The 13661-nt window shown below is 35.9% G+C and overlaps 1 protein-coding gene across 1 annotated transcript in view; it reads left to right on the top strand.

Moving 5' to 3' along the window:
* The first annotated feature begins 8719 nt into the window (after positions 1-8719).
* LOC132795252 (maternal protein pumilio) overlaps positions 8720-13661 on the top strand; it is a 31002-nt gene continuing 26060 nt past the window's right edge. The window contains exon 1 of the mRNA XM_060805871.1: positions 8720-10025. Coding sequence (XP_060661854.1) covers positions 9410-10025 — 616 coding nt within the window. The 5' untranslated portion in view covers positions 8720-9409. The remainder of the gene's footprint in view (positions 10026-13661) is intronic.

Below are 13661 nucleotides of genomic sequence, written 5' to 3'. Positions count from 1 at the left end.
ATCTCAGGGACTACGAGAAATAGAGCTATAATTTTTTTCGACAGCATTTGTTATGTTTGCACGCAGAGCAAGTTTGTTTCAAATTTTTGCCACGCCCGCTTCCGCCTTTTTACTAGGAGTCTTAGTTGCTTTGGCTGGCAATCTGGTATATTGAGCCGTCTATGGTATATTTTGAATGCGGTACTGTATCGATATACTACATATACCATTTGGTATAATTTTAGTATTTTTGCAGTATATATGGTATATTTTGAGAATAATACCGCAAAATATATTGCCTTTATTCAATATGGGTAGCGGGTATCTCACAGTCGAGCACACTCGACTGTAGCTTTCTCACTTGTTGTTATTTTTATTATTATCCTATTATATAATTATCTTGGTATATTATTAAATTTCTGTATTGTTATATAATATTTTAATATTGTTATACTATTATAAGATTATCTTATTTTATTATTAAATCATTTTCTTTGTATATTTTTGTATTATTATTTTATTATATCATTATCCTATCCTCTTCAAAGGTTAAGCTAAGCATAATTGCAGTCTCAAGCACTTTGCTTTTGTTTGCGCATTTCTTGAATAACTTGGCCTTTTCCTGAAGCCTTTTTACCTTCATTTTTATTTGTCAAGTTCTGCATTCAGAATTTATTTTGTTGTTTAAAAACTATCAGCAATGTTGATTGAATAAATAATAATTTGGCTTCTACCACAAATGTAGAAGTACTCTTTAAACAACTTTATAAATGTAATATAAAAGGTTTAAAGTAGAGGCAGAATTTATTAGTTAATTATTGTAAATAAAGATAGAAAATATTGATTAAAAGTAGCAGTTATTTTTATTATTAGTATAGTGAATAAAAATAGCAATTTGATATTCTACAATATTACTTATATCATTGCATTGTTTAAGTTGAAAATCGCATTTCTCATTTGGCAAATGACGCAACTCGAAATGCAGTTTAGTTTCTCTAACTTTAGTGTGTTTCTGTGTGTGTCTCAGTGTGTGTGTGTGTGTGTGTGCAACCCTTGGAGAACAAAAATGCCACCCTTAAGCCTTAAGAAATCACAGCATAAAGTGTGGGCAAGCAAGGGGCAGTTGAGGTAGCCAAAGTTGTAGTAGCAGAGGGGGAGTCAAAGACGAAGAAGGAGAAGCAAAAGCAAAAGCAGAAGAACGAGAACGAGAACTCAAAAGTGGAAGAGAAAGAATGCGAGAAGTGGCAGGCAACAGCAGCAGAAGTTGACCAATTATATAAACCACTTAAGTTACAACGCAGCAAGCAGGCAAGCAAGTCAAGCGAGGCACACACACACACACACACACACTTGCACACACACACATACTGAGAAAGAGACTGTGGCACACACAAAGGCCACAAAATAAATAAAACTGAAAACGAAAACACGTCAATGCGATAATTATTAATAATTATCCACTCGTCCTTCTTCTGCCGTCGTCGTTGTTGCTGCCACAGTCGCAGCTCCTCTTGCCACACACGCACCCCCGCCTCTTCCTTCACTCTCCACTCTCTCCACTGCTTTTCAGTCGCCTGCTGTTGCCACTGTCGAGGCCACTTGGCCACTCTCTGTCGTCGTGGCTGGTGCTGATTTCTCGTTGAGTGGCATTGCAACAAAGGCCGTCCTCATCTCCTGCCTCTTCTTCACCCTCTCCTCTCCTCTCCTCACATCCCCTCTTTGCCTCCTCCAGCTGCTCTCCTGTGGCCTGGCTTGCTAATGGACGGGCAAAACTAAATTATGGCCAAAATGGTGTTGGCTTTCTGGCTGGCTGCCACTTATGTGCCACTTCACACACACACACACACACACACACACACACTCACGCACACACACACACACACAATGGAGTCTTTGGGCTGTTGTGGTGTCGCCCATTTTGGGCCAAAGTCGGGAGGAGAGAGCGAGTGTGCATGAAACATGTAATTATGAAATTAACGATTGCCAAGTGGCTCAAAAGCAACGCCATCAACCGCCCATTGGGTGTGCGAGTGTGTGTGTGTCTGTGTGTGTCTGTGTGTGTGTGTGTGTGTGTGTGCAACACAAGTAGCAACCAGCAAGCAGCAACAACAAACTCGAGCTACAAACAAACGGACAGCGCGATAGACAAACAAAGCGCTTTGTTTTAGAGCAGAAATAGCGCCAATCAATATCCATATTTATAATTAATATAAGAAAACTAAATATATATATATATATATATATAGAGAGAGAGAGATTTATATGATATATATATATTACGAAGTGTAATAATTTACTAAATTTGTGAATAAAATACTTCAAGTATAAAATGCTGAATAATTTCAATATTTCTATAAAAATTATTAGTTAGAAAGTAGTTTAATTCTAAACTAAATATTCTACTTTATTCTCCAACTTAAGTTTTAGCTCTAAGCATACAGAATACTAAATAAATAAACACATAAATACACTCCAAATAAAATCATAAAGTACAGAAACTTACATTTAAATAATAAGGCTACAAAAGGATACGAAATATAAAAAAAAACGTACATTTATAATAAATCAAGTAAGAAAGCTAGTGTCGAAAGTCGAGTGTACTCGACTGTGAGATACCCGCTACCCATTTTGAATAAAAGAAATGTATTTTGCGGTATTTTTTAAATACCGAATATACTGCAAAAATACTAAAAATGTGTCAAATGGTGTATTTGGTATATCGATATAGTACCGCATTTAAAATATACAATAGACGGCACAATATACCAGATTGTCAGCCAAAGCAACTAAGACCCCTAGTAAGTAGGCGCAAGTGGGCGTGGCAAAAATTTGAAACAAACTTGATCTGCGTGCAAACATAACAAATGTTGTCGAAAATTATAGCTCTATCTCTTATAGTCTCTGAGATCTAGGTGTTGATACGGACGGACGGACGGACAGACGGACAGACGGACATGGCTATATCGTCTCGGCTGTTGACGCTGATCAAGAATATATATACTTTATAGGGTCGGAGATGCCTCATTCTACCTGTTACATACATTTCCTGCCGGCACAAAGTTATAATACCCTTCTACCCTATGGGTAGCAGGTATAAATATAAACAAATACAAATAAAAGCCAGATAATATGTAATTTACAGCGGCTGTCTCTTGTCTCTTAAATTTGAAGTACTCCATTCTCAATTTAAGAAATAAACAAAATATTGTTAGCTAACAACTGAAAAGAAGTGAAAAAAAAACAGTAACCACAAAACTATTAAAAGAGAAGTTAAATTTATAGTTCTTTAAAAATTCAAAAGAATAACAAGATAAAATGAAATGTGAAAATTATATTTTTTGTTTTTTTGATATAGAAAAACTTAAATACAATTGCTATGCAGTATAAAATGATTTGATGATTTTCGACTTTATAAGGAAAATGATAGAGCACTACATTATAAAATATACCATAGAGTGCAAAATATACCAAAATGACAAAATTTTTTTGAAAATGAATAATTTCCAATTTGTTCGGCTTCTTATTAAATCATTGGGAAACAACTTTTGATTTAATATCACAGACAATAAAAGAAATTGCACAAACAATATAAAAATTATATCATATTATATATAAATTATATTGACAATTGCAACAATAGCAAAAGCTAAACAAAATAAAAAAAAACATAAGTAAGACACTTAAAAGCAAGTTATTATTAGAGACATTTTGATAATAATAAAACATACTTCAGCTTTTGAATACTTAATATTTTTTGAAGACCAAGTAAAATGAAGAAATTCAAATATACGCGAGTCTTTTAAAGAAGTGAAAGAGAAGTGATTGGAGTGCATGAATGAGAATTGCGATTGCCATTAAGTGAATGCGACAATTTGTGGGGGGAAAACGAGAACGAGAACGTAAAACAAAGGAGCAAAGACGAGGAAGAAGCAGAGATGATGGCAATAAGCAATAACAAAAGCGGCCAACAAAACATTGCGGGCAATCAAAGTAATCGAAATGCGGCCAAATTGTTGTTGAGCAGCAGCGAGTGAAGAAAGAAAGAACGAGCGAGAAAATCGAGTGGGAGGCTAATATGCAGTTGGCTGCAGTTGGCAGCTCCCCAGGGAGAGAGAAGGAGGAACAGAGAGAGCAAGAGAGAGAGCAAGTGAGCAAATACAATTGGCAGAGGCCAGATGTTTTGGCTTAATTAGTTGGCTTTTAGTCTAATGAGACAACAACGCCCAAAAGTAGGCAGCAACAAAAGCAGCGAGTCAATTAGCAACGAGTAGCGAGCAGCGAGTGACGCCCAAAACAAAAACCAAAACAAGTTTAACAATCGAAGCTGTAAAATTGCAAATCTCAATATGAAACGAAAGAAAGAGAGAGAGAGAGAGAGAGAGGGAGAGAGAGAGAGAGAGGGATCGAATGCGAACCTGCTTTAAGTGTGCACAATAATAATAATAAAAAAAAATGTACGCAAAAACTTTGCAAATGCATTTCAAGTGGCCGCCGAACATCAAACAAAAAAACAAGAAGAACAACGATGCTAAAAAGGCTTTTAGACCAGCGTCCTCCATGAAGTGGGGCGCTGCTCTCTCTCTCTTTTCTTTTCTGAATTTGCATGCATATGTATTATAAATAGTCAGAAACACACACACACACACACACACACACACGCAGGAGTAGAAAGAGAGGGGAGATGGCCATGCAAGTGGCATTTGTGATTTATGCGACGTCTCTTTGAGGATGAAGTGCAGATTACATTATAAATATGAAATAATACGAGTCGGCGCACAGGTCCTTGAGGACATGCCAAACGGAAATTGAAATTCGTGATCAAAACTCTCTAGACACGAGGGTAAACCAAGCGGGAAAGAGAGGCGAAAGAGAGAGAGAGAGAGTAAGCAGCTAAATCCAACAGAGAGAACGAGCTAGTTAAAAAGCTGCGAAAACAATTGCGAAAAAAATCAATGAACGAATGAAATGATAAACAGGACAAACAAATAATATTACTTGCAAATAAAAATGAAAACAAAAAACGTAATAAATAAATACAAAATAAATAAAAAGATAAACCGTCAAACAACCTAGTTTGAAAAACAATAAAAATGGAAAATAAATAAAATAAAAAAATAAAATAACAAAAAAATATAAATAAACAACAAGTCAAAAAAATGAAAGAAATATAAACGTATAAAATGTAATGAAACAAAGTACATAATGACTAAAATATTTATACAAAATTAAATAAATGAAATAAATAAAAAGAAGAAAATAAACCCAAATGAGTCTATGAGTAAACATAATAAAATAATTAAAAGAAACAAACAAACTATATCATTTCCTTTATATAAATATAATAGAATAATAAAAAGAAATACACAAATTATACTTTTTTCTTCTTATGGAATGAATAAATAAATAAAATAACAATAGATTCCAAAAACAAGTAAAATTTGTTCATCTTAAACTATAATTTTAAAATTAAATTCTAATCTTAATTCATAAATTGAAGAGTATGCAAAAGTAAAACAAATGTGAAATATACTGAATACAACAAATAAAGAACATTTTAATAATCAAAGGAACACTAAATAAATAAATGGAAACAAAAATAATAAAATAATAAAAGAAACTCTTATTAAATATTAATAAAATTACGAAAGCAAAGCAAAATTCTTAATGGGAAAGGAATAACTAACTCTGCGATAAAGAAACTAAAAAAAAGCAATATAAATAATAAAGTTAAAAATAGACGTATTATAAAAAGAAAATAATTTAGAATGTCATTTAAATGCAGTTAAATTACAGCTGAAATAACACAAATTTATACAATCAAAATATAAAATTTGTACAAGCAATCTAATAATAATAATGAATACAATAATAATAAAAAATACGGTAACAATAAATATAAAATTGTCAAGTATTTAAACGCTGGTTATGAAATACTATTTTAATTAAAACTGTACAAATAAAAACCAATTAAAATAAATAATAAAAATGGCAAACATTTATTATCTGAAATATTATTTATATGATAAAAAAAAAAAACAGAACAAAATACAATAAATTTCGAGAAATTATTATTTGAAATATGTGCAGCAAGTCTCAAAGTACAAACAACAGTTGCACTTAGCGTGTGCTCACTGTAGTTGCAATTAGATTTACTTCAAGTTGAAATTCTTAATGCACAAATCCACTCGACAGCGATAAGAACAACAACAAATCGTCGCAGGTCTGTGAGATGCGCTTCAAACACGCTTCAAAATCTAAATGGAAATGCGAGATGAAAGTTGTCACAACCAAAGCGAAGGTGAGAAAGGGGGATAAGGGGGAGGAGAAAGCTTGCTTTTGGTAGCAAAAATAAATATTGCACATTCACACAGCAAAAAAAAAATAGAAATCAACTTAATGATTGTGACCACAAAAATAAAAAAAAAAGAGAGAAAAAGTGCAAGATAAATAAATGCAATCAAAAACACACAAAATTATAGCGATGCAACGTGGCGTATGATCAATGCAATTAATGTGATTGCAAAATTGCATTCGCTGCACTCTTCGCACACTCTACGGCATATAGTGGGAGAGGAAGCGACAGAGAGAGAGAGAGAAAGAGAGAGTGCTAATTACACGCTGCTTTGGGCTCCAAAAACGCCAATGGCAAAAGCAAGTGCAACAGAGAGAGCGAGAGAGAGAGAGAGAGCAAAAGTGAAGAGGGAGGAGGGTGGGGAGGGGAAGGAGGTGCCTAATTGCAAACCAAGCAGTTAATTGAAATGGCATATTGATTATGCAATTGTTATGCAATGCGACTAATTAATGCACACAGAATGCTCAGCGACGACTTCGACTCCAACAGCGAGTGCGAGCGAGAGAGCAAGCGTGTCAACGAGTCGCGTTTGCAGTGGAGCGAGCGGGAGCGCCAGCTAATCGATAGCACACACACACACACACACACACACAAACGCACACATAGTGAAGAAGAGAGCAAGAAAGAGAGAGAGAGAGAGTTTGTGCTGCAGTTGAAGAGTGGGGAAGAGGGACGAGGGGAAAGCGCAGACTGAGCGCTTAATTAACATGGCCAACTTTGAACAACAATGCGTGCAATTTGGCGCAAAGAGCGGGGGGAGAGGGGGGAGACGGGAATTGGGAATGCTTGAGCGTGGGAATTGCACTGGAATGTCAAACTTTTGGGGCAATGGGCAAAAGGAAAGCGACAAGCAGCCGAAAACACACAACAACAACAACAACAACAACAAAACACTTTTCAACGCTGCACTGAGAGAAAGTGAAGAAAAGTTAAAGAAAAGTCACTATATATAAAGTTAAATTGAATCAACTTCTATCAAAATAACAGTTGCATAGCTTCAACAATTTAGCGTTGCTTTGTTAGCATTTAGTTGTTTTAATACTGAATAAATACATAGCAGTATACTAAATAAATTGAATACTAAATAATAAACTATGTTATAATACTGTTTATTGCATTTATTAATAAATATTGTATTTATTAAAAATAAGTATTAGCAATAATTAAAAATATGCTCAACAAGGTTTGTAAACTCAAAAATGCACAACAGCTGCTTTAATTTATTATGATTGATTTAATTTATTATGATTCCTTTTGTTAAATCATAATAAATTAAGCCAGCTTTCCTATAAATTTATCAAGTTGCTTGAAGCTAAATAACAGTAGTTAATTTTTAAAAATGTCAAACTCAAATAAAACTAATAATACAAAATTGAATTGAAAACACATTTCAACATTTCTTTGTTAAAACATTTTCAAATTTAAATTAAACAAATAAAAAGAAACACCTTTAAGTATTTCTTTGTTTAAAAATGTTCAAATTTGTAATGAAACCAATCTTATAAATTTATTGCCGGCATATTTCAAAAGTGAAATTACACAAAGCCAAAAACAAACCATAAAAAATATAAATAATTTTCCAACGCTTCTTTGCTAATTCCAAAATTAAACCAAGTCGCAAAGTTTTGCGTGTAAGGCAATTGTAGATCAGGCGATCAGCAGCTCTTGTTGCGCAATCGTATCGGTTAATCATTGAAGATGTGCATAATAGAATAATGCAATAAAACAAATACACTAAATAGTGCCTGCAATCAGCTATCAGCAGTCAAGTATATTGCATATTGAGCTACATTAAAAACAACAACAAAAATTAAAAAAAAACAAATCACGTAAATCACACACACACACACACACACACACACACACACGCACACACACATACTCAAGCACACTCGCATGGAATCGTTGTGGCCCGCCAAATTGGCGGCGCAAAACAAACTGAAACTGAGGCCCAGCAAATTGCCCCGCAAAGGCTCGCAATAATTAACACACACACACACACACACACACGGTGTACACGTATAAGCGACTCACACGTACAGTGTAAACACAGTGTACTTCCAGTGTAGAGGGCAACAGCGTAATACGAGTAAAGTAAGCGAAAGAGAGATAGCATGCTATCAGCTAGCTAACATTACCCCTGCAATTGGAAGTCATGCATTAGCGTAGCGTGCTAGCGACTGAAACGGCATGCGTGTGCACAGTGTTGCCGTCTCGCTCTGGCACGCCAAAGATGGCGTAGCGAGCCCAGCACACAAGCAGCAGCAGCGAAGCGTCAGCAGCCAGCCTCAGTCGATAGTTGGCAAGCGAAGGCAGTTGAAGCTACCCCGCAAGCAAGCAAGCAAGCAGGCAAGACAAGCAGCAGCAGCCGTCGCAGCAAACGTTTCAAGGTGCGTTGGCGTTGACGGTGACGGTGACGGTGACGTCGCAGCTGGCGTCGACAGCGACTGCGTCGTTGATGTGACGCTTTTGCTCGCGTGCAGCGCGCGCTTTGGTTTCAGTTCGTTTTCGTACGTTGTCCACGCCGAACGCAAGCGGTCAGCGTTCACACACACACACACACACGCACACACCAAAAACATAGAAAACAGAAAGAAAAGAAAAAACGTTACACACACACACACACGCACGCACGTAAAGATCTCGCTCTCTGTCGCCGTCTCCAAGTGTTGTTGTGTCGTGTGTTGTGCGAGCCTCAAAAAAGTAAAAAAGGAAAAAACACGAAATCCAAAAAAAAATAAAAACAGTTAAAGTTCAAATCAAACACTTTGCAACGGTTTAAGCTAAAAGATCTGCTACTTCTTCTTCTTCTTCTTCTTGTTCTAACCAGTGTTGTCGCGTTGTTCGCGTTTTACGTTTGTTGTCTTTTTTTTCTTGTTGTGTGTCTTCGTTGTTGTTTCTTCGGCTATGCAAAAAGCGAAAAACAAAATAAAAACTGTGCAATAAAAAACCCAAATTAAGGAAAACAAAACAAACCCTTTCGATATCGATATCGTTATCGTTATCGAGAGAACTGCAGAACACACGCAAAAGTAGGAAAGCGACAAAAAAAAAGGGCGAAAAAAGCCGTCGGCAAAAATGCAGGCAACCAAAATGCGAACACCTTTTGCCATCCAAGAGATTCTCGGCCTCGGCGTCGGCGTTGGCGCCTATCAACAACAACAGCAACAACAGCAACAACAACAACAGCAGCAACAACAGCTACAACAATCATCACAAGCTGCGGCAGCTGCCACGCCCAGTGCCACAGAGGCGCCACTATCGCCAGCTGCCACGCCCCCGCCACGCAATGCAAATACGCCGCAACAATCAGCCGTAAGCAGTGCCCAACAGCAGCAACAACAGCAACAACAGCAGCAGCAGCAACAATCATCGCTTGAACAGCAGCAACAAACATCGCGTGACTCACGCTCAATATCGCCAGATGTGACCAGACTATCGGCAGCTGCAGCCGCTGCCGCTGCGGCCGCCGCAGCCGCCCACTGTCAACTGCCCGTATTCAATCCGGCAAATTTCTATGCAGCCGCCGGCTATGCAGCGGCCGCCGATCCGGCAAACGCCGCTGCGGCCCATCATCATCACATGACAACCCTGGCAGCGGCCGCCTATCTGAGGGGATTCCTGCCGCCGGGCTTTACGACGCCGCACGAGTTTCGCGGTCACTTTCAGCAGCATTTCGGAGCGCAGTTTGCAGGTGAGTGCAACAAAAAAAAAAGAGTGCAACAAGCGAGCTAATTAAGCAACAACACAAGCTTTGTCTTTGTGGAGAGAGAGACAAAGAGAGAGACACAACGAAAGCAGCCAACTGGCAAACTGAACGAACACAACTAATAAGCTAAGGCTCAGGCGTGAAGGAGTGAAGAGTACAGAGGGGGGACTGGGAGGTGGGGTTAAGCTTGGGCTACGCTTTGTTTTCGCCTCGCTGCGCAGCAAAATTAAAACAATAAAACGACAAATTAAACACAAGGCAAAAGCAAAGGCAACGAGCAAAAACAAAAACAGAAAGAAGCAAGCAAAAAAAGGGGTGCGAGGATACGAACACACGGCTGAAGCTTATTAATAACGCACACACACACATCGAAACACACCTCAGTCACACACACACACACACACACACACACACACACACCTCTCACTCATTCAATCGCTGAGTAGCTTTGACGCTAAAAGTGTGAAATCTCGCACACACTTTAAACACTCGCTACGCTCTCTGCTTGCTCCCTCTCTCTCTTCCTCTTTTCCTCTCTTGCTGCATCCCCTTCCTCCCCTTTTACACCTCGCACCTTCCCTGCGTGTGCACGCCGCTAATTAAGCGCATAATTGTCCAAGCTTATGAGCTGATGCAATTACATTCCAATTGGATTCCAAAACATTTTCACACTTCACACACTTCAAAGTGCTTATCAACACCCAAACTACAAAACTTCTTCTTCTTCTTCTTCTTCGGCCACCTCTTTTTTCAAAGAAAATTTCAAGCGTTTCTTAAAGTAGTAAACACAACTCCCCAGAGATAAATTAAAGCGTGTTTAACGTCATGCCGACACGATAAGCATGCTTTGAAACATTACAAAATAAAAACCAAGAACAACAAAAATACCAATATGAATGAATATGAAATATTATATGAAATATAATATGAAATATTATGAATATGAATGTATAGATCTGTGTAGCTATAGAATAGCGAAATATGTGCGATTCTTTTTCAAGTTCAAGAACAATTTTTGTATTTTAGTAATTACAAGAAATAGTTCCACTTTCCTTGGCGTTTCATAGAATTTACTTATTCTCTTTAGATAGATTGATTGTAAATAAATAAAAAATATATACAAAAAATAAAAAAATAAATTGAATAATAATAACATTTTTGAATGAGGCATAATGACATTTTTCAGTTTTCTTTGGGGGGAATCACACTTTTGAAGTTCCATTTAGATATCATTTGAAATGGTTTAGTTCAATCAAAGTTCTTTTGTTTAGCTAGTATTGTAGAAATGATACTGTAAAGTACTATTATTATAATACATAAATAATAATATTATAATATACATAGTTTCAGTTGTGGAAACAATATATATGTATTAATATATTATTGGAAATGGTTTGATTCAATTAAAGTTCTTATACAAGATTCTAGAAGTATTGTAGAAATAGTTCTATATAATACTGATATGTAAGTTAAATAGCGAATTTCAGTTTCAGTTGTGGAAAGAATATTTTAGAAGTACCATCGAAATACAAATATGTGAAATAATCCCTTTAAGGAATATATAACATATAATAAAAGTTAAAATAGTGAAATAGTTGAAGGCAATTTCTACTTAAAGTAATAAAATAAATGGAACAGCATTAAATTCCACTTACTTTGTATTCTAAATGTTGTTAAAGAGTCAAATTTTCATTTTTCGGTGTAATTTTTTTCAATTATCGTAAACTAAAACGAAAATAAAAATAATTGAAATAGAAAAATTCAAAATAAATATAGCTTTCAATAATAAATAAATGAAATAAATATAAAAAAAAAATAAATAAGAAAATTTTTAATAAATGAGCTAATGTTTCAAACTGTATAAAATTTTAGTATGTAGTACATATTTTAATCGTTAAAGCAATGGAATTAAATAAATATGCTTTTCTTGAAATTTAACAAGAATATGCAGGAAAATAAAAACGCACGCACACACATATATATTTTTATAAAAATACTTATCAATAAAATGCTTATCAACGCCACTAAGCGACTAATTGGCAATTCACTGGAATTCTGTATTAAACATTGTAATAAATCAAGCAGGAGTACAAAAAATGCCACTTTATATAAATAACTAGAAAAGCAAAAAAAGAAATACAACTTATGAATAATTTATCAAATTCCAAAGAAATGAGATAAATCATAGAGTGTACAAAAAATATAAAAATATAGTAATATAGAAATATAGAAATAAAGAAATATGGAAACATAGAAATAAAGAACTATAAAAATACAAAAATATAGAAATACATATATAAACAAAAAATGAGATAAATCATTGAGTGTAAAATAAATATAAAAATATAGTAATATAGAAATATGGAAACATAGAAATATAGAACTATGAAAATACAAAAATATAGAAATATAAAAACATTATAAATGTAGTAATATAAAAAGAACACAAATTGAATTGATAGTGAAGAGCATTGGAAATTCAATTAATTTTGAGGTTTCTTTTAATTAGTTTACAAGTTGTAAACCTTAAAATTTGTTTCGAGCCTTAATTTGTTAAATTTTCACACTTAACAACTGTTGTTGTTGTTGTTATTGTTATTGTTGACCTTTGCGTTAGTCGCCTGCTGTTGCCTCTATTTCTATTTTTTTTTTGTTGTGTTGTGTTGGCTTCTGTTTCTTCTATTTGCTCTAGGGCCACATTTTGTGTTTGCACAACAGACTCGACTTTGTTGTTGTTGTTGTAGTTGTTGTTGCTGCTTCGGGCTGTAAAAAAAGGCAACGTCTTGTCCTTTTCTATAGCCTGAGCACAATGGCCAAGCAGAAGACGACGCAGTCTCATCGTCATCCTTATCCTCATCGTCATCGTCATCGTCATCGTCCTCGCTATAGTTGTGTACAAAATAAATCGACTCGAGTGGTTAACCACAGCAGCAGTAGCAGCAGCAGCAACTCGAACTCGAACTCGAACTGGGAGTCGAAGTAGGAGCCAGGAGCAGCATATCCTTTTACGGCATGAAAATTGCTACTTTAGCTTGTGGTGTTGGTGTTGATGTTGGTGTTAGTGTTAGTGTTGGTGTTGTGGGTGCCACCACGTTGTTATCCTTAATTTGAGTGGCCATTGAGCAGGACGCTGTCAGGAGAGGACACGCAGCCAGCGGCAATCGAGTCCTAGTCCTAGTCCAAGTCCTAGCATACTTTTCAGCTGGCTACTCGCTTGCTCTCCTTCTTTCTCCATTCATTTTAATAAATATTTACTTGAAAGTCATGCAACTGCGGGCTGTGTGTGTGAGTTCCTTTTCTCAACTGTCTCTCTCTCTCTCTCTTTTCTCACCTTAGATCACTGTCATTGTTGCCCACTTTTTCTTCGTTGTTGTCAAGTTTTTTTTTTCCTTTGTGTGTTTTCTTTCTATTTTTCTTCACACCACCGACAGCTGACTTGTTGTTTTTCTTTCTTCTTTTGGCCTTAGTCATGGGCAGTGCATAGTAAGTGGATTTTTGTCTTAATGGCAAATAATTGCACTCTAATTGGGCTTCAACCACACACACACACAAGTGTCCACACACTTTCCGATGAGTGGGTTATACAATTTGTCACTTTGATTTATGGGCTAACTAAGCTCT

The sequence above is a fragment of the Drosophila nasuta genome, chromosome X, assembly GCF_023558535.2.
Source record: "Drosophila nasuta strain 15112-1781.00 chromosome X, ASM2355853v1, whole genome shotgun sequence".
NCBI classification, from domain to species: Eukaryota; Metazoa; Arthropoda; class Insecta; order Diptera; family Drosophilidae; genus Drosophila; species Drosophila nasuta.
The sequence above is the reverse complement of the archived record's forward strand: the minus strand, read 5'-3'. Positions and strand labels throughout refer to the sequence as shown.